General features: G+C 43.1%; 1 protein-coding gene across 2 annotated transcripts in view; it reads right to left on the bottom strand.

Annotated features, from left to right (window-relative positions):
- The window catches only part of LOC135512242 (heterogeneous nuclear ribonucleoprotein L-like), a 58,270-nt gene that overhangs the window by 13,036 nt on the left and 19,642 nt on the right, over positions 1-25,592 (bottom strand). For both annotated transcript variants that reach the window (XM_064934055.1, XM_064934056.1), the window contains exons 2-3: positions 5,174-5,292; positions 3,847-4,084 (exon numbers count right to left, since the gene is read on the bottom strand). In XM_064934055.1, the coding sequence (XP_064790127.1) occupies positions 3,847-4,084; positions 5,174-5,292 (357 nt within the window). The remainder of the gene's footprint in view (positions 1-3,846; positions 4,085-5,173; positions 5,293-25,592) is intronic.

Genomic DNA, 25,592 nt, shown 5'->3' with positions numbered 1-25,592 from the left:
GCTTAGAAGGTAAAGGGGAAGTCAGATGTGTGGAATAAATTTGACTAATTGCTGAAAATAATGGAGATCACGAAAAATAAGGTAAGGTGTGCCAAACAGGTGCTGTTAGATTACAATATAATTTTTCATACTGTTTGAAACAATGTAAACAACACTAATTCAATTATAAGCATACCAAAGAGTCTGTTGTAAGTCTTTTTCATTTCTTTTTTGAAAGCCTTTATTACAGCAAAGACTAAAAACAGTCGCATGAATTTGTGAATGCAATCACCGAAATGGAACGGTTTATTTATTGTTTCCGCTAATTATTCAAGGTTCACTTTGTTATTTGAAAACTAAAATGCTTGATTGCATTTCAAATCATGAATAACTTGTATGCTGTGTGATGACATTAATGAATGAATGATTGATTGATACAGTAGCCTATATAAGTATTGAAATACAGGCCTAAGTTACGGGTTTAAGACTAAACAAGATGCCCTCTTTGGCCTACAGCTTGATGGTGGTTATACAAGGCTGCTATACTAAGCCTACTAATGATAATAACATTACTTATTATAACGATCATAATAATAATAGTAATAATAACAATAAGGAGATTAAAAAGGAGGGTTATTATTATTATTATTTTTATTAAATGCAGCCGGAAATAACTTTTGGATATCAGAGCAGCGGTAACTCACCAGCATTACCAGCAGGAATATGACTTTCCCAAAATGGATCCTTTGTTCGTACCCCCCAGGGCAATTAAACTTATTCCAGAAGCTACTCCAAAACACCTCCGGCGGAGAAGAGGTATTCGGAGTGGACTTCTAGTCCAACTCAGGAGGCGTGTACACCATCTACTGCTCCGAGTTTATTCCTCGCTAATGTTCAGTCTCTGGATAATAAAGTAGATGAACTCAGGGCGAGGATCTCCTTCCAATGAGACATAAGGGATTGTAACATACTCTGTTTCACGGAAACATAACTCTCTCGGGATATACTGTCCCCATCCATACAGCTGGGTTCTCAGTACATCGCGCAGATAGGAATAAAGAACTCTCCGGGAAGAAGAAAGGCGGGGGTGTCTGTTTCATGATTAACTACCCATGGTGTGATTGTGATAACACACAGAAACTCAAGTTCTTTTGTTCACCCGAACTAGAATACCTCACAATCAAATGCCGACCATAAGTGATTCGATTATAGTCACATCTGTGTATATTACCCCTCAAGACGATACCCCGACAGCCCTCAAAGAACTACACTGGACTTTATGCAAAATGGAAACCAAACATCCTGAGGCCGCATTTATTGTAGCTGGGGATTTTAACAAAGCACAGTTGAGGAAAACGCTACCTAAGTTCTACCATCACATTGACTGTAGTACTCGCTCTGGAAAAACATTGGACCACTACTACTCAACTTTTCCAAATGCCTCCAAGGCCCTACCCCGCCCTCCCTTCAGCAAATCTGATCACAACTCCATTTTTCTCCTCCCTTCATATAGGCAGAAACTAAAACAGGAAGTACTAAGGTCTATTCAATGCTGGTCTGACCAGTTGGAATCCATGCTTCAAGATTGTTTTGTTCACGCGGACTGGGATATGTTCCGGGTAGCCTTTGAGAATAACATTGATGAATACACAGATACAGTGACTGAATTCATCAGGAAGTGCATAGGAGATGTTGTACCCACTGTGACTATTAAAACCTACCCAAACCTGAAACCATGGATAGATGGCAGCATTTGCTCAAAACTGAAAACACGAACCACCGCATTTAACCATGGCAAGGTGACGGGGAATATGGCCCAATACAAACAGTGTAGTTATTCCCTCCGTAAGGCATTCAAACAGGAAAAACGTCAGTACAGAGACAAAGTGGAATCGCAATTCAACGACTCGGACACAATACGTCTGCTGTCCCCACTTGCTTCAAGATGTCCACCATTGTTCCTGTGCCCAAGAAAGCAAAGGTAACTGAACTTAATGACTAGCACTCATTTCTGTCATCATGAAGTGCTTTGAGAGGCTAGTTTTAAGGATCATATCAACTCTACCTTACCTGACACCCTAGACCCACTTCAATTTGCTTACTACCCCAATAGATCTGCAGCCGAAACCCTCACAAACCTTTACAGATGCACAATTGAGAGCATCCTTTCGAGCTCTATCACCACCTGGTACGGCAACTGCACAGCCCGCAACCGCAGGGCTCTCCAGAGAGTAGTGCGGTCTGCACAACGCATCACCGGGGGAAAACTACCTGCCCTCCAGGGCACCTACAGCATCAGATGTCACAGGAAGGCCAAAAAGCTCATCAAGGACATCAACCACCCAAGCCACTGCCTGTTCACCTACTTTCATCCAGAAGGAGAGGTCAGTACAGGTGCATCAAAGCTGGGACCGAGAGACTGAAAAAAGCTTCAATCTCAAGGCCGTCAGACTTAAATAGCCATCACTAGCCGGCTTCCACCCGGTTACTCAACTCTGCACCATAGAGGCTGCTGCCCTATATACATTGACTTGGATTCACTGCCCACTTTAAAAATGGAAAACTTGTTACTTTAATAATGTTTACATTTTGCTTTACTCATGTCATATGTATGTACTGCATTCTATTCTACTGAATTTTAGTCAATGCCACTCGGACATTGCTCAATCTAACATTCATATATTTCTTAATTCCATTATTTTACATCTATATTTGAATGTATTGTTGTGAATTGTTAGATACTACTGCACTGTTGGAGCTAGGAACACAAGCATTTCACTACACCCACAATAATATGTGCTAAATATGTGTATACGAACCATAACATTTTATTTTATTTGGCTTTATTATGCACATAGCAACATGGTCTAGGATATGGCACCAATTAAACAGAGCACTGATGTTTCAGAACCGCGGATATCGACCCCTATCCAACACGGGAGAAAGCGCATTTGTTTTAAAATATTACATTTTTTATTGTTCTTATGTAATATAACCATATACATTTTCAGTAGCAAATGTCTTAGACTGATGGACTATACCATCCCCACGGCCTCCACAATGGATCAGTCCACTCAGACAGGCGCAAATCAGACAGGTGTCTTGTACACCATGACATTTTTATTTTGTGTTTGCTATATGCTCGACTAAAGAAATCTCGGTCGACCAACCGCCTATCGACCAGTCGACTAAATGGGGTCAGCCCTACATCAGACACATGCTATCTGAACACTACAGGTACCCCGCGGAGAGCCCTCTCTATCTTTCAATGCAACCTGAGAGGGAGGGAGGGGGAGAGAAAGAGAGCAGAGGGAGATGACAGAGAAAATTGGCGATAGATGGGTGTTGGCAGGAGATATGTACAAACTCAGGGGGAAATAAACCTTGAAACAGCCACAAGATGCATTTAAGCAACTCTTTCTAAATGTAGCCTGACTGCTCCTATTTGGGGAGAGAGGTAGACAGAGAGAAAGAAAGAAAGAAAGAAAGAGAGAAAGAAAGAAAGAAAGAAAGAAAGAAAGAGAGAAAGAAAGAAAGAAAGAAAGAAGGAAAGAAAGAAAGAAAGAAAGAGAGGGTAACATAGAGAGATAGAAAGGGAGCGAGAAAACAAGAAAGAGTACAAATATAAACCCTGTAGTTCTATGATAATACACAATGTTTATAATTCATATATTCACTTGACTACTGTTAACATGGGCAATAATGAGGCACTCTTGGTCAGTACTGTTACCATGGTGACAGTATAGCATGCATACAGTGCCAGGCGGGTGGCAATTACTGTTACTGCTGTGATGCTATTGTGTAATACAGTATGTATTTTCAGCATTGACTCATGCCAGGAGTCACATACTGTTACCATGTTCTTACCGTGGTGATGGGGTAGAGGGGATTCTGGATCGAAAGGAGCAGGACTTTGTTGCCACTGTTGGGGTTGTCTGAGTTGGTGGGCCGGGTAATCCTCTTGCTAGTGGAGTAGTTGAAGAAGGCCTGCTGGCCTGCGATGTAGACGGCCTCGCTACTCCCACACGCCACACACTTATCAGCACTCTCCACCATCTCAAACTCCACCAGCGCCTGCCGCTTAAAGGGCATCATCATCACATAGCTGCCATCAACACAGAACAACAAGGAAGTCCATTAGAATTCAATTCTCTGAGTAGAAAAATGGTCTATTACTCTAAATGGACAGTGGCTCAAATAAAACCACATTCCCTGTCTACCGTAGGGAACGACATTTGGTGCTAAAAGTAGAACACTATTGGAAATAGGGTGTCTTTGAAATTTGCCCGATGAGAACTCATGTCCTGAACTGACAGAATGAAAACTTTACAAGTTTGGAATGTAAAACATTTCCTAGTTCAATTCTGAGGTTATGAGGTTATATTCTCAAACAATTCTACCAGAAAGGAAACCGCTCTATTTGTTTGTGGGGCTTTTTGTTTATATTTCCTCCCAAAATCACCTATGTTGGCTCAACATAGATGCACAAAAACAGAAGAGGGGAGGGAGTCAGTGCAGTTGTGACCATACTGTGGGCAGTGCTGGTCTAATTGGACAGTTACCATAGTTTCTACAGTTACCATGGTACGGTAGATTGTCTCTATGTTGTGGGATAACTATGCTGTCGCAGCTTCCTAGGTTTGATGGGTCGTTACGTAATTAATATTGCACCACATAACGAGCCTGATTAACACTGAGCTCTCTCTGTTACTCAAGGTCTCCGTGAGGTAAAAGCTTGGTTTGGCCACAAACTCCTCCACTCCATGTGTGTGCTGGTATGTGTGTGAGTTGACTGTATACTGACGTGTGACTCTGAAAATGTTTGTGTGTGTCTGTGAGTATGTGTGTAGCTCTTCAAAGGAAGTGAGTTGAGCCTTCAGTACATGCTGATATACGTTTTTTTATTTCTACAGAACCCCCCAATGACTTCAACAGGATGAAAGGCAAGTCACTGGGGAGGCCTGAGGGGAAATGCCTCACACATATCCACACCACATTTACATGATCCATGTAGCTACACTCTAATCCACAGTCTTCCAAGTCACAGTACAGTGCATGTTCCATATTCGTTTCCCTTCTGTTTAACTAAAAGATGAGATAAAAGCCTTTTTATTTCTATGTCTTACAATGACGAAAACAGGGGGTTAAGGGGTGGGGGGCACATATTATCCAACATATATGAGTGGATTCTTACCATATAGGGCCAAACTTTTCCAGGGCCTCCACCAGGTCAGCCTCCACCACCGCCTCACACAGCCCCCTGACATGGACCACTGGGGACTGGGCAATTCTGTGGGAGTCATCCCCACTGTCCTGCAACACACACACACACACACAATATTGGTGAGAGATCAGAACAAATACAATTCCTAGAATAGGGGCAGAGGTTCTGCTGATCATAAATCAACTGGCAACTCAAGTGCAATGCACTGTATAATACCTATCTAAAATAGGAGTCATTTTGAAAAGAGTGGGTGTAGGGAGGAGGTTTCAGGCTGAATAATTTAACTGCAGCTCAAAATGGATGACCTCCAGTACAGCCTAACCTTCCCTAACTGGGACTGTACCCCTCTATGTGAGAGAGTGAGAGTGCATTGGAGAGTGCAAATGGGTGCCTTTTCATCCCTTTGATATTTTAAGTAGAAATTGTGCACCAATATTGAATTTTAAAAGCCTGTTATATTAAATGAAGTGCCCTTTACTATAGACCACATGCATAATTCAATAAATCAGATTTTTAATAAGAATAAAGTAAATTCAGCACTTTGACATGTCCCTCCATCAACCCTGTGTCACCTTGAGGAAGATTTGAACCCACTTAACCCAACATTTCTCCAAGTTTCACCATCATTGTAAAACCCTAGTTATTTTGTTGTTTTGACAAAGTCATTTCTGAAGACTTATTTCTTTCATGTGATTAGTGATTCATTTATTTGATGTGATTAGTGTTCCTCATTTTAAGGTCAACCCTGTTACATTAACTGAATTCTCATTTTTATTCATTTTAATTTGCTGAAACTTTTCCTTTGTAAATATATAAAAAATAAACGTTGAACATCTAATAGTCAAATCCTAGTGTAAAAGCAGGTGAGCTGGTTCTACTCTTTTTGGCCATTTTCTGGTGTTTTGTGGTGGAAAACTGTGCGGGCCGAGCGTTACACGTCAACCCTGACACCCATAGATAGACAGGCTAGAATAACATGTCAACCCTGATACCCATAGATAGACAGGCTAGAATAACACATAAACCCTGACACCCATAGATAGACAGGCTAGAATAACATGTCAACCCTGATACCCATAGATAGACAGGCTAGAATAACACGTCAACCCTGACACCCATAGATAGACAGGCTAGAATAACATGTCAACCCTGATACCCATAGATAGACAGGCTAGAATAACACGTCAACCCTGACACCCATAGATAGACAGGCTAGAATAACATGTCAACCCTGATACCCATAGATAGACAGGCTAGAATAACACGTCACCCCTGATACCCATAGATAGACAGGCTAGAATAACACATCAACCCTGACACCCATAGATAGACAGGCTAGAATAACATGTCAACCCTGACACCCATAGATAGACAGGCTAGAATATCACGTCAACCCTGATACCCATAGATAGACAGGCTAGAATAACACGTCAACCCTGACACCCATAGATAGACAGGCTAGAATAACATGTCAACCCTGATACCCATAGATAGACAGGCTAGAATAACACGTCAACCCTGACACCCATAGATAGACAGGCTAGAATAACATGTCAACCCTGATACCCATAGATAGACAGGCTAGAATAACACGTCAACCCTGATACCCATAGATAGACAGGCTAGAATAACACGTCAACCCTGATACCCATAGAGAGACAGGCTAGAATAACACGTCAACCCTGATACTCATAGATAGACAGGCTAGAATAACACGTCAACCCCGACACCCATAGATAGACAGGCTAGAATAACACATCAACCCTGACACCCATAGATAGACAGGCTAGAATAACACATCAACCCTGACACCCATAGATAGACAGGCTAGAATAACACATCAACCCTGACACCCATAGATAGACAGGCTAGAATAACACGTCAACCCTGACACCCATAGATAGACAGGCTAGAACAACACGTCAACCCTGACACCCATAGATAGACAGGCTAGAATAACACGTCAACTCTGATACCCATAGATAGACAGGCTAGAATAACACATCAACCCTGACACCCATAGATAGACAGGCTAGAATAACATGTCAACCCTGATACCCATAGATAGACAGGCTAGAATAACACGTCAACCCTGATACCCATAGAGAGACAGGCTAGAATAACACGTCAACCCTGATACTCATAGATAGACAGGCTAGAATAACACGTCAACCCCGACACCCATAGATAGACAGGCTAGAATAACACATCAACCCTGACACCCATAGATAGACAGGCTAGAATAACACATCAACCCTGACACCCATAGATAGACAGGCTAGAATAACACATCAACCCTGACACCCATAGATAGACAGGCTAGAATAACACGTCAACCCTGACACCCATAGATAGACAGGCTAGAACAACACGTCAACCCTGACACCCATAGATAGACAGGCTAGAATAACACGTCAACTCTGATACCCATAGATAGACAGGCTAGAATAACACATCAACCCTGACACCCATAGATAGACAGGCTAGAATAACATGTCAACCCTGATACCCATAGATAGACAGGCTAGAATAACACGTCAACCCTGACACCCATAGATAGACAGGCTAGAATAACATGTCAACCCTGATACCCATAGATAGACAGGCTAGAATAACACGTCAACCCTGATACCCATAGATAGACAGGCTAGAATAACACGTCAACCCTGATACCCATAGAGAGACAGGCTAGAATAACACGTCAACCCTGATACTCATAGATAGACAGGCTAGAATAACACGTCAACCCCGACACCCATAGATAGACAGGCTAGAATAACACATCAACCCTGACACCCATAGATAGACAGGCTAGAATAACACATCAACCCTGACACCCATAGATAGACAGGCTAGAATAACACATCAACCCTGACATCCATAGATAGACAGGCTAGAATAACACGTCAACCCTGACACCCATAGATAGACAGGCTAGAACAACACGTCAACCCTGACACCCATAGATAGACAGGCTAGAATAACACGTCAACCCTGATACCCATAGATAGACAGGCTAGAATAACACATCAACCCTGACACCCATAGATAGACAGGCTAGAATAACACGTCAACCCTGACACCCATAGATAGACAGGCTAGAATAACACGTCAACCCTGATACCCATAGATAGACAGGCTAGAATAACACGTCAACCCTGATACCCATAAATAGACAGGCTAGAATAACACGTCAACCCTGATACCCATAGATAGACAGGCTAGAATAAAACGTCAACCCTGATACCCATAGATAGACAGGCTAGAATAACACGTCAACCCTGACACCCATAGATAGACAGGCTAGAATAGCATGTCAACCCTGACACCCATAGATAGACAGGCTAGAATAACACATCAACCCCGATACCCATAGATAGACAGGCTAGAATAACACGTCAACCCCGATACCCATAGATAGACAGGCTAGAATAACACGTCAACCCTGATACCCATAGATAGACAGGCTAGAATAACACGTCACCCCTGATACCCATAGATAGACAGGCTAGAATATCACGTCAACCCTGATACCCATAGATAGACAGGCTAGAATAACACGTCAACCCTGATACCCATAGATAGACAGGCTAGAATAACACGTCAACCCTGATACCCATAGATAGACAGGCTAGAATAACACGTCAACCCTGATACCCATAGATAGACAGGCTAGAATAACACGTCAACCCTGATACCCATAGATAGACAGGCTAGAATAACACGTCAACCCTGATACCCATAGATAGACAGGCTAGAATAACACGTCAAACCTGATACCCATAGATAGACAGGCTAGAATAACACGTCAACCCTGATACCCATAGATAGACAGGCTAGAATAACACGTCAACCCTGATACCCATAGATAGACAGGCTAGAATAACACGTCAACCCTGATACCCATAGATAGACAGGCTAGAATAACACGTCAACCCTGATACCCATAGATAGACAGGCTAGAATAACACGTCAACCCTGATACCCATAGATAGACAGGCTAGAATAACACGTCAACCCTGATACCCATAGATAGACAGGCTAGAAATGTTTTAACAATTTCCTTGTTTTTTTTGTGAAGCTTACATTTAATTGCAACTCCCTGTTGTGCACAACAAGCTTCCATTCCCTCTGTCACAAGGGGATGTATGGCTGATATCAGATGAAATCGTCAACCCTGTTATGGTCAACCCTGTTATGGTCAACCCTGTTATGGTCAACCCTGTTATTTTATTTGGCACTTAATCGGCACTTACTATAGTATTTTTTAAATTCAACCTCTTGAGATGGGAAAATGTGTTTTTAATTACGTTGAGCATGTGATCTTTAAGATAGAATGTTAAAATTAGGTGAAAACATGTATTCTTTTTTTTAACAGGGAACAGGGTTAGTTCCACAGGTGAAAATGGTCAAATCAGCAAAAAATGCTCTCATATTTAAAGGCAAGATAAAATATTTAGAAGAAAAACCATGGCCTGCTCGGGGAATCTCAGATGAGTCTTTATTTCAGGCTGTAGCAACAGAACGATGTTTACACTACCTCTGTGATCTAATAGCCTCAGGACTGGGCGGGCTGAGTAACTGTAACTGGGCGGCCTGAGCTGTAACTGGGCGGGCTGAGCTGCATTTCTCTAGTGGTAGTGGGCGGGACTCTATCTCTCTCTGATAGTGATATCCCGATGTTAACATGCATTCAATATGTGACATGCAGGAATAATGGTCAGGACCTATACCGAATGGACAAGGTGGTTGTGCAGCATAATGTTAAAGCTCACTTCTCTTTCAAACACCTCTCTTTGATTGATTTAGCAATACACCTCCATTCCTATAGTGCAACAAAAACCTCCCACTCTTCCCTTTCAGATGTCTTATTCTACTCAAAGTCTATGAGCCAGGAAGAGGAAGAGGAAGCAAGGCAGAATGAGGAGGTTGAAAGTCAAAAGACAGCACTAAGAGAGACAGCTAGGGGTTAACGAAGAGATGCGAGTAGTTCAAGAGAGGCAAAGAGAGGGAAGGTTTTAGTTGTACAAATGGAGAGAGAGAAAGAAAGAGACTACAGCCTGTGCGAAGAGAGAGAGAGAGAGATAGAGAAAGACTACTGACAAGGCAGTAAGATTAAATCCTTACTGGCAGGCTCTGTTCCCAAAATGAGATTGATTGCAAATGGCCCACAGTTCAGTCTCTGCAGACTCTGATAATCTATAACATCACATTAAATCATGTTATTCTTTCCATATCAATGTATTCATTCCCAGGGTCATGGAGAAGTTCCATTACATTCTCTTTCATACGGATAAGGGGGAGGCAAGGCTATATCATCAGTTTCTCTGAGCTAAAGAACCAATTAAATGACTCAGCTACTTGGTGACAATCAGGTAAATAGAATGTGGTGCCTTTAAGTGATAAAAATAGCACAATAACTCTCCTCTTTCTTGGGCTTTCTAGCTTAGTTGGTCCTCTCCTCTCCCCCTGTTCTATCTACATTCCCCATCACTTCTCAGTGAAATACCAACCTAGTGTGCAAGGATCAGTTGGCTGCCCAAGTGTGTGTATGTGTATGTGTGTGTATGTGTGAGTGTATGTGAGTGTATGTACTGTATGTGCAGGCATGGCCAGATGGTTCCCAAGGTTAAGTGGCAGTCCTATCCATCAGCTGATTCATTTTCCCAGAGCGCAGTTTTTTTCAGTGTGTGTTAAAGTGGTGAGTGAGAGTGGCCTACTGGCCTTGTATTCCAGCTCATTCCTCACTCTAATCCTGAATAATCTCCACCCCAGCGCAGGTGACCAGGGCTAAAATGAGGTTAAATTACTCTTACCTTCTCACTCTCTCTACAGCACTTTATCTTTCTCTCTCTCCTCTCTTATGATGTGTGGATCCCACTTTCTTGCCGATGTCCTCAGTCTATTGTGTGTGCGAGTGTTTTACTGTGTGTTCACTAAGCCCCTGGCAGTCTCATAGGGAGGTGACCCCTGGCAGTCTCATAGGGAGGTGACCCCCTGGAAGTCTCATAGGGAAGTGACCCCCTGGCAGTCTCATAGGGAGGTGACCCCCTGGAAGTCTCATAGGGAGGTGACCCCCTGGCAGTCTCATAGGGAGGTGACCCCCTGGCAGTCTCATAGGGAGGTGACCCCCTGGCAGTCTCATAGGGAGGTGACCCCCTGGCAGTCTCATAGGGAGGTGACCCCCTGGCAGTCTCATAGGGAGGTGACCCCCTGGCAGTCTCATAGAGAGGTGACCCCCTGGCAGTCTCATAGGGAGGTGACCCCCTGGCAGTCTCATAGGGAGGTGACCCCCTGGCAGTCTCATAGGGAGGTGACCCCTGGCAGTCTCATAGGGAGGTGACCCCCTGGAAGTCTCATAGGGAGGTGACCCCCTGGAAGTCTCATAGGGAGGTGACCCCCTGGAAATCTCATAGGGAGGTGACCCCCTGGCAGTCTCATAGGGAGGTGACCCCCTGGCAGTCTCATATGGTGGTGACCCCCTGGCAGTCTCATAGGGAGGTGACCCCCTGGCAGTCTCATAGGGAGGTGACCCCCTGGAAGTCTCATAGGGAGGTGACCCCCTGGAAGTCTCATAGGGTGGTGACCCCCTGGCAGTCTCATAGGGAGGTGACTCCCTGGCAGCCTCATAGGGAGGTGACCCCCTGGCAGTCTCATAGGGAGGTGACCCCCTGGAAGTCTCATAGGGTGGTGACCCCCTGGCAGTCTCATAGGGAGGTGACTCCCTGGCAGTCTCATAGGGAGGTGACCCCCTGGAAGTCTCATAGGGAGGTGACCCCCTGGAAGTCTCATAGGGAGGTGACCCCCTGGAAGTCTCATAGGGAGGTGACCCCCTGGAAGTCTCATAGGGTGGTGACCCCCTGGCAGTCTCATAGGGAGGTGACCCCCTGGAAGTCTCATAGGGAGGTGACCCCCTGGAAGTCTCATAGGGTGGTGACCCCCTGGCAGTCTCATAGGAAGGTGACCCCCTGGCAGTCTCATAGGGAGGTGACTCCCTGGCAGTCTCATAGGGAGGTGACCCCCTGGCACACACATCAGCGTCTGGCGTTTAGTGAGTGCATGGCACCAGTATGCGCATTAAGAGACAGAATACATGTGTCTTCCCCTACACTCTTAGAAATAAAATGTGCTATCTACAACCTATAAGGGTTCTTCGGCTGTTCCCATAAGATAACCCTTTGAAGAACCCTTTTTGTTTCAAGGTAGAACCCTTTTTGAGTTCCATGTAGAACACTTTCCACAGAAGAACCCATAAGTTCTTCTACCTGGAACCAAAAAGGGATCTCCTACGGGGACAGCCGAAGAACCCTTTCGGAAGAGTGTACCCTCACTGTGTGTGTGTGTGTGTGTGTGTGTGTTCCTCTCCCCTCTCTCTAGTATTTATATCACATTTCAGGACTGGCTTCAGAAAAAATGTAGGCCATGCAGGAAAAGAGCTGTTGCAGTGTATTGTGATAGACGACCAATTAGCTTCCTGTATAGGGAGGTGTGTGTGTTGTGTGTGTGTGGACGTGTTTAACTATTCTATAGTAAACTAACAAAAACTTGACCAACTGGGGACATTTTGTTAGTCCCCACAAGGTCAAATGCTATTTCTAGGGGGTTTAACCCTAACCCCAATCTTAACCCAAAAACCTTAACCCTAGCACCTAACCCTTAATGTAATTATAACCCTAACGGTTAGAGTTAGCATACCAGTATGCTAATAAACCAGGGGTCAAAAAAACAAATATATTGTCATACAGCAAACATTTAATGAATTTCATTAACTTAAATATTAGTATTATATTAACAAAACTGACAGTTTTGCACGATTGCTGATATATGCATCTTTGCTTTCAGAATAGCTGTTTTTAATTGCTATATCGACAAGCGTCTATTTTGTAATAATCAATCCATGATTAAAGAGAATTACCATGAGCATGAGCAGTAATTGAAGTGGCAATTACTAAATGGCATACTTTCATATATTTCCCTCACTGTAAAGAATAGGAAAACTTGCATATGATTTGATTATGTTTCTTTCAACCTCATCTTGTGTAGTAAGCAACAATCAACTCGAAAAAAACAAATAATATAACACCATTTACATTTGCAGTAGCCAATGGCAAAACATTCCAGCAATCATATTCACCTTCAGCATAAACTCTAAGGTTAGAACTCAATGTGTGGGAAACATCCCCGACAGGCCAATGTGATAGCAGGACAAAAAAAGGTGCAAGGCGTATTTTTGGGTTGGTGCTGTAGGTCTTCAGGCTCTATGGTGATTCTCTCTCCGGGATAGAATCGTACATCGAGAGGCGAGTGTCTCTCTGAAGGGCTGTGTAGGTGTCATCCTGTATGTCATCGTACTCATCAATGCCACCCTGTATGTCATCATAGTCCTCCTCACTCACAGCGGACTTGGAGGCATCATTACTGAAATAATGGACTCTCGGTGTATCAGCTCTTTCTCCGCGGTTTCTCTGTTTCAGTGTGTAGTAGCTGAGAACGAGAAGAGTTCCAGCAGTCAGGACAGCCACAATGCACAGTACAGGAGTCAAGACATTCACTAGTCTATCATCTGTGGTCAGGTCCCAGGTAGAGTTCTGAGCACCAATCTCATTCTTAGCCTCACAGAAGTACTGGTCAATGTACCCAAGACTGACACTGGGGATGGTGTAACTTTCTGTTTCTCCCTGTAAGACGCTCACTTTAGTTCCGTTCCTTTTGTACCAGGTGTATTTCTCCATTGGTGGGTTGGCATCGCTGCTACAGGTCAGAGTCACTGAACTGCCTTCCACTATTTTATTCTGATCTGTGCTGACCGTCACGGTGGTGGACCTTGGAGGATATCTCACAGTGAGTGTAGCTCCAAGGGAGGGCTGATTCTCGAGGCCAACCAATACACAGGAGTAGCTGCCTGCATCCTCACTGCTGACTGGGTCAAGGTACAAGACCCAGTGTCTGTTAGGGCTAGGTAGGCGAAGTTTGTCCTTGTAGAAGATGTAGTCAGTAGAGTTTTGCTTCAGAATGCAGGACGTTGAGCACGAGATCCAGACTTTCTCTCCCTCTATGACGATGTCGGGTCTAACCTTTACAAATACATCTGTGACAGACAGAGTGACCTTAAATGGGTCATTGTAGCTCCCCTGTTGTGTTTTGAATCTGAAACTGTAGTTGGCTGAGTCTCTCTCTCTGAGCTCTGTGATTCTCAGGGTGCAGTCAGTCTTCTTGTCTCCACGGTACTGCACACTATCTCCATACTCCAAGGCTTCACGCTTCCCTTTAGCATCCACAGTTTTTGACCAGAGAGTCTGTGTGATGGTCTGACCACTGGGGTATGTGTAAGTGCAAGGCAGATCCACAGACGACCCGGTTATGGCGCAGATTGTCTTCTTTGCGTATTTCACATCCCAACAGTTATCCAGGAGACAAAGTGAAGGAGAACGGAGATCATTTACAGCACAGGAGTAACTGCCAGAATCCGTAATGCTGAATGGGTCTAGGTACAGGCTGGTCTTTGGGTTGGTTAGTCGTCGTCCATTCTTATACCAGATGTAAGTAAGGTTGGGGTTGTTACTCAGGATACACATGGTACTGCAGGTCAGTGTCACTTTTTGTCCCTCTTTCACAGTGTCCGGATTCATAATCACCTTCAGACCTGTGACAAAAACAGTTGTTCCAGATTCGCTGTTCTTCCATCCTGAGTTCTGTGTGTTAAGTCTAAACTTATACTCAGCAGAGTCACTTGGTCTCAAATTTATGATCGTAGTAGTTAGAGAATATTGACTGAAACCCCCAACAGCACCATGTAACAAACGACCATAATACTCTGGATCTTCACTCAGATCCTCCGGAATAGTTGTGTCCTTCCATTTCTTCCTGTTGTTGTTGTTAAACCAGTAGAATTCTTTTAATTTACGTCTTGTATCTTGGATTATGAAACTGCAGGACAATTGTACAGACAATCCTTCTAAGACGCAAACACTCTTCTTTCTACAAAATAAAACTGCCACATCTTCAGCCAGTAGAACTGGTATAAAGAGGAGAAGTCCTGCAAACATACTTCCTGCCAAACGTCCACGGATACCTAAACGTTTTGGCGGTGCAGTTAAACTAAATTCAAGTGTGAGGCAGGTAATGTTCTTTTTTAATACTTATTGGAGGCAGAGTGAACTGTAACTTCCTTCCCTTAAATCACATATGTCAGAGTCAAGGCCCGCGGGCCACATCCGGCCCGCGAGAAGGTTTTTTACGGCCCCTGGGATGATCTTGATTTATTATTAGAACCGGCCCGCAGACCGCAGCAAGCCGGCAGCCCGCAGATCTTTTACACGCACCAATACTACATTTCCCACAATGCAACGGTGACGCACCGAGCAGTAGGCTGCTTCATTTCAATATTTATTGGCACAGCAGTCGTCAGCATCACAGTAAAATTAACTTTCAGATACCCATCAAAAATGGCAAAACGGAAGGTGGACACTGAGAACCGGGGGTTTCAAACAAGGTGGGAGTCGGAGTTTATGTTCACGGAGGTAGCTGGAAAACCTGTGTGTCTTCTGTGTGGAGAAAGTGTGGCGGTACTGAAAGAGTATAATCTGAGACGACATTATGAAACGAAACACGCGGACAAAAACAAGAATATGGACATGGAACAAAGGCTACAAAAGGCAGAGGAATTAAAACGAGGCCTCAAATCTCGACAGGCTCTGTTCAAAAAAGCCAAATCACAAGGCCAGGCTGCTGTCAAGGCCAGTTTTATTTTGGCAGAAGAGATCGCTAAATCAGCCCGGCCATTTACGGAGGGGGATTTCATCAAAAACTGCATGATTAAAGTTTGTGACGAAGTTTGCCCAGAAAAAGGCAACTCTTTTTAAATGTGAGTCTGAGCAGAAACACCATTGCCGAGAGAGTAGACCAGTTGTCCATCAATCTAAAAGAGCAGCTTGTGAAAAAGGGAAAAGATTTCATTGCATATTCCTTGGCTGTGGATGAGAGCACCGACATTTCTGACATTGCCCAGTTGTCAATTTTCATCCGCGGAGTGGACTCCAGCCTAAGCGTGCCAGAGGAGTTTTTGGCTTTACGTCCTATGCATGGCACAACTACGGGGCATGATTTGTATGAAGAGGTGTCAAGATGTGTAAATGAGATGGAGCTGCCTTGGGAAAAACTCGTGGGTTTGACAACCGACGGAGCACCTGCGATGTGTGGACACAGGAGCGGACTGGTGGCGAAGATACGGGAAAAGATGCAAGAGGAAAACGCGACAGGTGAGCTGACAGCTTATCATTGTATCATACACCAGGAAGCGTTGTGCGGTAAAGCCTTGAAAATGGAGCATGTAATGAGCATCATCACGCGCACAGTTAACTTTATCAGAGCCAAAGGTTTGAATCACCGCCAGTTCAAGGCATTTCTGACGGAGTTAGAAACGGAGCATGGTGATTTGCCTTATCACACAGAGGTGCGATGGCTAAGCCAGGGAAAGGTGCTTCAAAGATGTTTCGAGCTTCGTGAGGAGATTTGTCTGTTCTTGGACAGCAAAGGGAAAGACACAACACAACTCCGAGACGAAATGTTTCTGTGTGAAATGGCTTTTCTGTGTGACATTACGAGTCATCTGAATGCAATGAACTTGCAGCTGCAGGGTCGGGATCATGTCATCTCTGATATGTACAGTACAGTGAAGGCATTTAAAACCAAACTGACTCTGTGGGAGACGCAGATGCGGAAAGAAAATTTGAGCCACTTTCCCAGCTGCCAGACCATGAAAGAGAAGCTCTCTACCAGTGCGTTCCCGAGCGCACAGTTGGCTGATAAAATAGGTATGCTTGCCGCTGACTTTCGACGCCGATTTGCTGACTTTGAAGCACAAAAAAGCAGGTTGGAACTGCTCGGTAACCCATTTGCTGTTGACGTGGAAAGCTCACCACCAAACCTCCAAATGGAGTTGATTGACCTCCAATGCAATGATGCACTGAGGGCAAAATATGCGGCAGTGGGTGCTGCGGAGTTCGCCCGTTTCCTCCCCGACACAATGCCCCAGCTGCGCATCCAGGCTGCTCAAACGTTGTCTATGTTTGGCAGCACATACCTGTGTGAACAACTTTTTCTTTGATGAACCTGAACAAAACATCACACAGAAGTCGACTTACTGCTGAACACCTCCACTCAATTCTGAGGATTTCCTCAGCTCAGAGCCTTACCCCGAACATTGATGAACTTGTGGAAAAGATGGGACACCACCAAGTATCACCCTCAACCTCAAACAAGTGAACATTACTGTGCAATCACATATTTAGAGTTTTTACTCAGTTCAAGTTTAAAAGTTAAAGTTTAATATTTGTATTCACTGCATGTTACTTCTCCTTAAACAAAGTGTTGTTTTTGATTAATAGATTTTTGCACTTTATTTTATTGTATTTCAATCCAATTATATTTTAAAAATATTTCAGTTGAGTGGATGATAGAAAATTGCTATTATTGTTTTTTTCTTTTAAGTAAATTTAGCCCACTTTTGCTAAAATAGAAAATATAGGCTACTGATGGTGCCTTGAATACCGGTTTCTTTCATTTAATGTTCATGTTATGGGGATTTTTATATAAAGGAAATTTGTCTTTTGTGTCTGTTGAAAATTAAAGATTACTGACAGAGCCATAAGAAAATATTGCTTTATTTATCTGATCATATTGGAATATATTTGTTAGGTTTTCAGTAGGTTCAATTAGGTTCACTAGACTATATGCGTCATTTAAAAATTTTTCAATGAACATTCGAACAGTCCGGCCCTCGGCTTGTAGCTAAATTTTTTATTTGGCCCTCCGTCCATTTGACTTTGACACCCCTGCCTTAAATGATCAAGTCATATCATGCTTCCTTACATGGTGAAGAGAAATTGTGAAATGCATCTTACATTCATTTTCTCAGAACTTTGATGAAACGATCAAAATGAGGATGAGATAAAGAGTACGGACTTGTTGAACATTCTTAATACTGTTGAACTTAATACTGTTGAACATTCTTAATACTGTTGAACATTCTTAATACTGTTGAACATTCTTAATACTTTTGAACGTTCTTAATACTTTTGAACATTCTTAATACTGTTGAAAATTCTTAATACTGTTGAACATTCTTAATACTGTTGAACATTCTTAATACTGTTGAAGTTAATACTGTTGAACATTCTTAATACTGTTGAACACTTAATAATTTTTTAATTAAAAAAAGCTAAGTCAGTTAAGAACAAATTCTTATTTTCAATGACGGCCTGGGAACAGTGTGTTAACTGCCTGTTCAGGGGCAGAACGACAGATTTGTACCTTGTCAGCTCGGGGGTTTGAACTCTCAACCTTCCGGTTACTAGTCCAACGCTCTAACCACTAGGCTACGCTGCCTAGTGGTTAGATGTTGAACGTAATACTGTTGAACACTTAATACTGTTGAACACTTAATAATGTTGAACACTTCATACTGTTGAACACTTCATACTGTTGAACACTTAATACTGTTGAACTTAATAATGTTGAACACTTCATACTGTTGAACACTTAATACTGTCGAACACTTAATACTGTTGAACTTAATAATGTTGAACACTTCATACTGTTGAACACTTAATACTGTTGAACACTTAATACTGTTGAACACTTAATACTGTTGAACTTAATAATGTTGAACACTTCATACTGTTGAACACTTAATACTGTTGAACACTTAATACTGTTGAACTTAATAATGTTGAACACTTCATACTGTTGAACACTTAATACTGCTGAACAGTATTAAGTGACCAGAGTATGTTCCAGGAGGAGTAAAAGGCCTACTATGTAAGTTGTAAATATTTATACACGCCGTCATAATAAACCTAATACAACATACTGAGATAGTCTCTGAGATATGCGTACAGAATTTAAACGTAGTTAAATGTCCTTCATTTTTACTACCTGAATTGACTGAAAACTGAATTGATGCCAATCCTGTAATCGACATCCAGATACACACACACACACACACACACACACACACACACACACACACAGACACACACACACACACACACACACACACACACACACACACACACACACACACACACACAAACAATACAACAATTACATAAGTAATCCACAGCTGGGGATTGGATTTTACATCAAACTTTCAAAGGCTCAAATTGAGTCCTGAAAGCTCATCCTTGTGAGAGCTTTGGGAGCCTTAAAGTCTCTATAGTCTCCTTCTCAGACCAGTCTCTCTACACACAGTAGCTAGATTAACTATACAGTATGTTGTCCTGGGAATACAAAGCAGATCAGATGCATACATCTATGTCAGAAAATCTATTAAAGCATGTAAGCTGATGGGAGAGAGCAATACAACAGATAAATGGTGAAGAGAGTCTAGAGAGACATGTTGAGAATGATTAAAAGCAGTAAAGTAGCATAGTCTGTTTAAGAGGAGAGAGTGTGTAAGCGTGTTGGGACTCTGTAGTGGGATATACTGAACATGGGTTAACTTGGGGGAGTCTGTTAGCATGTTGAGAATCTATGAGGTCCTGGCCAGAGAGGACAGAGTAATATTCCATGGACTGTGAACATCAGCTTTCCAGGCTTTCCAAGTGTGTGTGAGTAAGAGAGCGTTTGTGTTCAACATCAGCTTTCCAGGGTTTGTTTCCTGGGGGCTTGAGCATGTTTGTTTATGTGTGTCTGTCTGTGTGTGTCTGTGTCTGTGTGTGTGTGTGTGTGTGTGTGTGTGTGTGTGTGTGCGAGCATGTGCAAATACGAGAAACATGAGTGCGTGTCTGTATGTGTTTGAGTGTTGAACATGGACTGTTGACGTTTTTCCTCCCAGGAGCCCCACCCCCTCCCCTAAACGTCTGAGAGGGAGATTCATCCACAGGTCAGGGATGTGTACAAAACAAACTTCCCAGTGACAGCCCTACATTCCTCACTGAGACATATTCCTTAAGAATATGATTATTCTACTTCAGCATCCCATCCCTCTCCAATTCCACCTCAGAGTTCAACCAGGCTTTAGTTTAAATGAAACCATTTCATTCTGTACCAGACTGCATCCCTGAAACACACAAGGCCTTCACATTAAAAACAACATTTCCGAATGGACATTTTGGGGGATGGTTAAAATGAGGCTCAAAGGTAGCTTACCATACCATTTCACATGCCTGTCATGAATCATTTAGAATCCCTCTATGTTACACGATGAGGCTTACAGCATGTGGACTAACAGACGTCTGCTTCAACAGAAATCTTCCCTGAATAATGATCATGATCGAGTCCATCCTCGACTTCCTTGTACGAACAATAACACTTTCAAATGAAAGGTAGAGCAGGTGATAATTATTTGTACAAATTAGACTTTGACGTGATTTGTCATTCTGACATTCATGGTGCCAAAAACACTAACCATTTAATCAACAGAACACCACATTCAGAAGAAGCAGCTTTAAAGGGTAATGTTTCAGCCCAACCCTGCTCTAACACCTGCATAATTGTCTGAGAAGATTAGCCGTATTAGCAATCAAGTCTCATCAAGCCTGCGACAATAACTGGCCTCTCTCTGGCCTTTTCATAACCCTTTATTCTGAGTATGCACCTGGCAACGTTTGACATTCACGAATTCAATCAAATTCAGACCCATCGTTTACTATAGCAGCCAATTACTAGTGTTGTGCTGTTTTGGCTGAGAAGAGTCCTGCCGTTATCTGAACACGGGCGTACATTTTTAATGGTGTTTTCCTGATGCCTGTCAGGATGCCTCACTAAGGTGTAATGTCACATTAATTCTGCCTGGACACGCTGAGAGGGCAGCTGTTGTGAACAGACACACACGCATACACACACACTTTCTTTTACACACATGTAATGTGACAGCATGAGTGGATGTGACTTTAATTGAATCCCTTTTAGCTCCACAGCACTGGGGGCAAACACAGCCAATCCATTTGACACCTGCAGTTTCTGTCAGGACAGACATTTTGAAGGCATGTGGCGTGTGCCGAACACACTCAGTCTATCATGTATATACAGTGTTCCATTACCAGGACGAGAGAGAGAGAGAGAGAGAGAGAGAGAGAGAGAAAGAGAGAGAGAGAGAGGCACGCACGCACGCACACACACACACACACACACTCACATACATACACACATACACACATACACACACACACACAATATTACTGTATGTAGCTCTGTGACCTTGCAAGAGGAAAGGAGACCTGTCACTTGAGTGTCAATCAATGAAATGGACTTTCTCCAGCAGGCCAAGGCTGGTGTAGAGTGAGGAGGGAGAAGGGAGAAAGCCTAGACATACAGACGACTCCACATCATAAACACAATGACCAGAGCTGGCAGAATGACAGGTCAACGTTACCATTACTAAAGACCAGGAAGGATAAAGAGAAACCTCCAGAAATATGTGTTAGATATGTGTATCAGAATCATCTGCTCAGGAGGACATTGTGTGGTGTCAAGTTGTATCAGCTGAATTAAAATGAGAAACTGATACTGATATACTCTCATGTCCACTAAGAAATACCATTAAGCATGAATACACAAAATATTTACACATACTATACAGACATTGGCTACACACGTACATACACGTACAGTTGAAGTCAGAAGTTTACACATACTTAGGTTGGAGTCAATAAAACTTGTTTTTCAACCACTCCACACAATCACACAGAATGAAACAATGTGGGTAACAGGCAAATATCACATAAATCATGGCCCTATACACACATGCACGTACGCAAACACACCTCCTAATAACCCATCCGCTAATAACCCATCCTCAACCGCCCAACTATATGTGATAAAGTGAAAATCTGAGGCCCGCACCGACCCAAACCCGCAAATGTAGAAAATGAGAAAATACGCTGTAGCCTACAGTCAGAGAAGGCGGAACATTTTTTTTTAACATGGGGTGCAGTATTTTGTTGTTGTCTAATTTTGATATGTTTCTGCTTATAATACCAAACATTTTGGCAGGTTATTTGTTAGTTCTCTTGTCTATAATTAGATACAGTACATGCGGCTTCTCTTCTGTCATTGTATGTTGCCCTAGAAGACTAAATAAACCCGTGCTCACCAGAATAATGTCATAAATTGATCGAATGAATGCGTCACTCTGGTCAACACCGGTAAAGCCTCTGTCTCACTGCTTCTTTCACGATTTTCTGCAAAATTTCCAAATGACATCGGTTTGATCAGTTGTAAGGAAATAGAAAGCTGTGAAAACAACCCAACGTGTTTCTGATAAGATTTCAGATCGGCTTGGATGCATATTTTATGTGGTATAAATACTATCAGCTTTTATGATGCTGATAAAGGAAGCATCTCTACAGACATCCCTATGTGCCATAAGCCTATTTGAAGTCTAGTCTTACGGCTGTCGAATTTGTATAGCGCCTCACAATAATCACACATAACATCGCCGGCACTGCTATTGTCCTCTTTTACCACTTCACCAAATCTTTCCCAAACATGACATTTCTGGCCCTCCCTTCTCTTTATTTTCAAGCCTCCATTGCACAGCTTTTCTCTTACTGAATTAAACTCTGACATTGTCCTTTTTGCATCAGTGGATCCACGTTAACTGTTTCTGCCTGTTCCCAAAAGCCTTTAGGCTATTTTGTGCCGGTAAAGTTAGGCTCTGAAGTTTAGGCTTACGCATTAATGCCAGATAGCCTAAAAATAATGAAACTAAAATCTCAATGTAGTCTATAGATGTAAATTATAAATTGCACAATAATGATACATTTATTACTTTTTTGAATGTAGTGTTTTCTCTTTATTCAACCCGACCACATCACTGCTGAACACACACTCTACACACGTACACATGGCAGCATTTGGATTTGCCGATCTGCAGTCAAGAACGCAGAGTTAATCTCAGCCTATGCTGCCCTTCAGTCCCTTGACTTTTTGGCCTGATGGAGACATGAGTCACCCCAGAGAACACTGATATCCTAGCTTTTCTCTGATAGTGGAAGAGCATCTGGTTGTGTCGGTGTTGGCACAGGTCTACTCATTTCTCCTAACTGGAGATTTTATATTTTCTCCCTCTCTCACCTGTCCATCTGCACATTTAAATTCCATGCTGTCACTGTCACTTGTCCACTCAAGCGTATCATTGTTGTCATCTATCGCCCACCAGGGGCCCTTGGAGAGTTCCTCAATGAGCTTGACACCTTTATAAGTGAAAATGGAAGAAAACAAAACTTCCGGAGGACCTATCCTGCTGTCACTCCCTCCTCTCTAGCTTCTTTTCCTCTGTATCCACTGCTAAAGCCATTTTATATCACTCTAAATTCCAAGCATTTGCCTCTAACCCTAAGAAATTATTTTCCACATTCTCCTCCCTCCTTAATCCGCTCCTCATTCACTCAGCCTATTGAGTCAACTGGTCCCACTCACACAGAACTACCCTCCCCCTGGGGGAACCGTGTCCGCGGGAGATCCCTCTCTCTGCCTTGACCTCTTTCTCCCCTCTCTCTCCAGATGAAATCCTGTGACTTGTGAGGTCTGGTCGCCCAACAACCTGCTCGCTTGACCCCATCCGCTTCTCCCTTCTTCCTACTTCCCTCATCAACTCATCCCTGACCACTGGCTGCATCCTCTCTGACTTCAAAATGGCCAGAGTCGCTCCCCTACTCAAGAAACCAACACTCAACTCATCTGACCCTAAACAGTCAGGCTTCAAGACGGATCACTCAGCCAAAGCTGACTCTCTGTCCTCTGTTCTCATTCTCCTAGATCTATCCACGGCATTAGACATGGTAAACCATCAGATCCTCCACGCAGGGCTGGGCGTCTCAGGCTCTGCACACGCTTGGATTCCATCCTACCTGGCAGGCCGCTCCTACCAGGTGACGTGGAGAGGATCTGTGTCTGCAACACGTACTCTCACTACTGGTGTGCCCCAGGGCTCGGTTCTAGGCTCTGTTTGAAAAATTATTCAAGCCCGTGGGAAATCTAACACATATTTGCCCTGTTCTAATATTGGCAACCTTAGCTAGGTTTCCATCCAATTGGCGACTGATTGAGTCATCTGAATATTCTAAAATCGACATAAAAACAAGATGCGCATTTTCACACCAGAGATGTGTTTCCATCAAATGGACTTGTTGCAGATAAAAGGCTGTGTGTGATGACGTAGTGCACATAAAAATACCTTTTGTGGTTAAATTCCCATGTACCGAATAAAAAATACAAAATAATTAATGGGTTTCAAACGTATTTAACTCTACTGATGGTTTTCTCACAATAGTTTTGTGCCTTATATAGTGAATGTCTGATATTGGCATGTGCGCTCAAGCCAACAGCGTGCAGGATGCAGATACACAATGTATTTGGGGAGTTTCTCCCAGTCTTCTCTGCAGATCCTCTCAACTCTGTCAGGATTTGCAGTATTTCGTTTTTTATGTATTATTTCTTACATTGTTAGTCCAGAACAGCCAGGAAGAACTACTAGATTTCAGAGCGGCGTCAATTTACCAGCACTACGACCAGGAATACAACTTTCCCGAAGCGGATCCTTTGTTCGTACCACCCAGGGCATTTGAACTGATTCCAGAGGCCGACCCAAAACAACGCCACCGGAGAAGAGGAATTTCAGAGCGGTCTTCTAATTAGACTTAGGAGGCGCGCACACCACCCACCGCTTTTGAGTATATTACTCGCTAATGTCCAGTTCCTAGATGACAAAGTTGACGAGATCAGTTGAGTATCTGGAGTATCTGGACGAGTTGAGTATCTGGAGCATCAGCATTTGTGGGTTCAATTACAGGCTCAAAATGTCCGGAAACAAATAACTTTCTTCTGAAACTCATCAGTCTATTCTTGTTCTGAAAAATGAAGGCTGTTCCATGCGAGAAATTGCCAAGAAACTGAAGATCTCGTACAACGCTGTGTACTATTCCCTTCACAGAAAAGTGCAAACTGGCCCTGACCAGAATAGAAAGAGGAGTGGGAGGCCCCGTGCCCAAAGGAGCAAGAAGACAAGTACATTAGAGTGTCTAGTTTGAGAAACAGACGCCTCACAAGTCCTCAACTGGCAGCTTCATTAAATAGTACCCGCAAATCACCAGTCTGAACGTCAGCAGTGAAGAGGCGACTCTAGGAGGCTGGACTTCTAAGCAGAGTTTCTCTGTCCAGTGTCTGTGTTCTTTTGCCCATCTTAATCTTTTTTTTTTATTGGCCAGTCTGAAATATGGCTTTTGCTTTGCAACTCTGCCTAGAAGGCCAGCATACTGGAGTCGCCGCTTCACTGTTGACGTTGAGACTGGTGTTCTCCACAAAATGTGGAAAAAGTCAAGGGGTCTGAATACTTTCCAAAGGCACTGTATAGCCTGCATGATGAGATTATTATCGACAACAAAGC

Source organism: Oncorhynchus masou, chromosome 24 (genome assembly GCF_036934945.1).
Source record: "Oncorhynchus masou masou isolate Uvic2021 chromosome 24, UVic_Omas_1.1, whole genome shotgun sequence".
In the NCBI taxonomy this organism is placed as follows: Eukaryota; Metazoa; Chordata; class Actinopteri; order Salmoniformes; family Salmonidae; genus Oncorhynchus; species Oncorhynchus masou.
The sequence above is the reverse complement of the archived record's forward strand: the minus strand, read 5'-3'. Positions and strand labels throughout refer to the sequence as shown.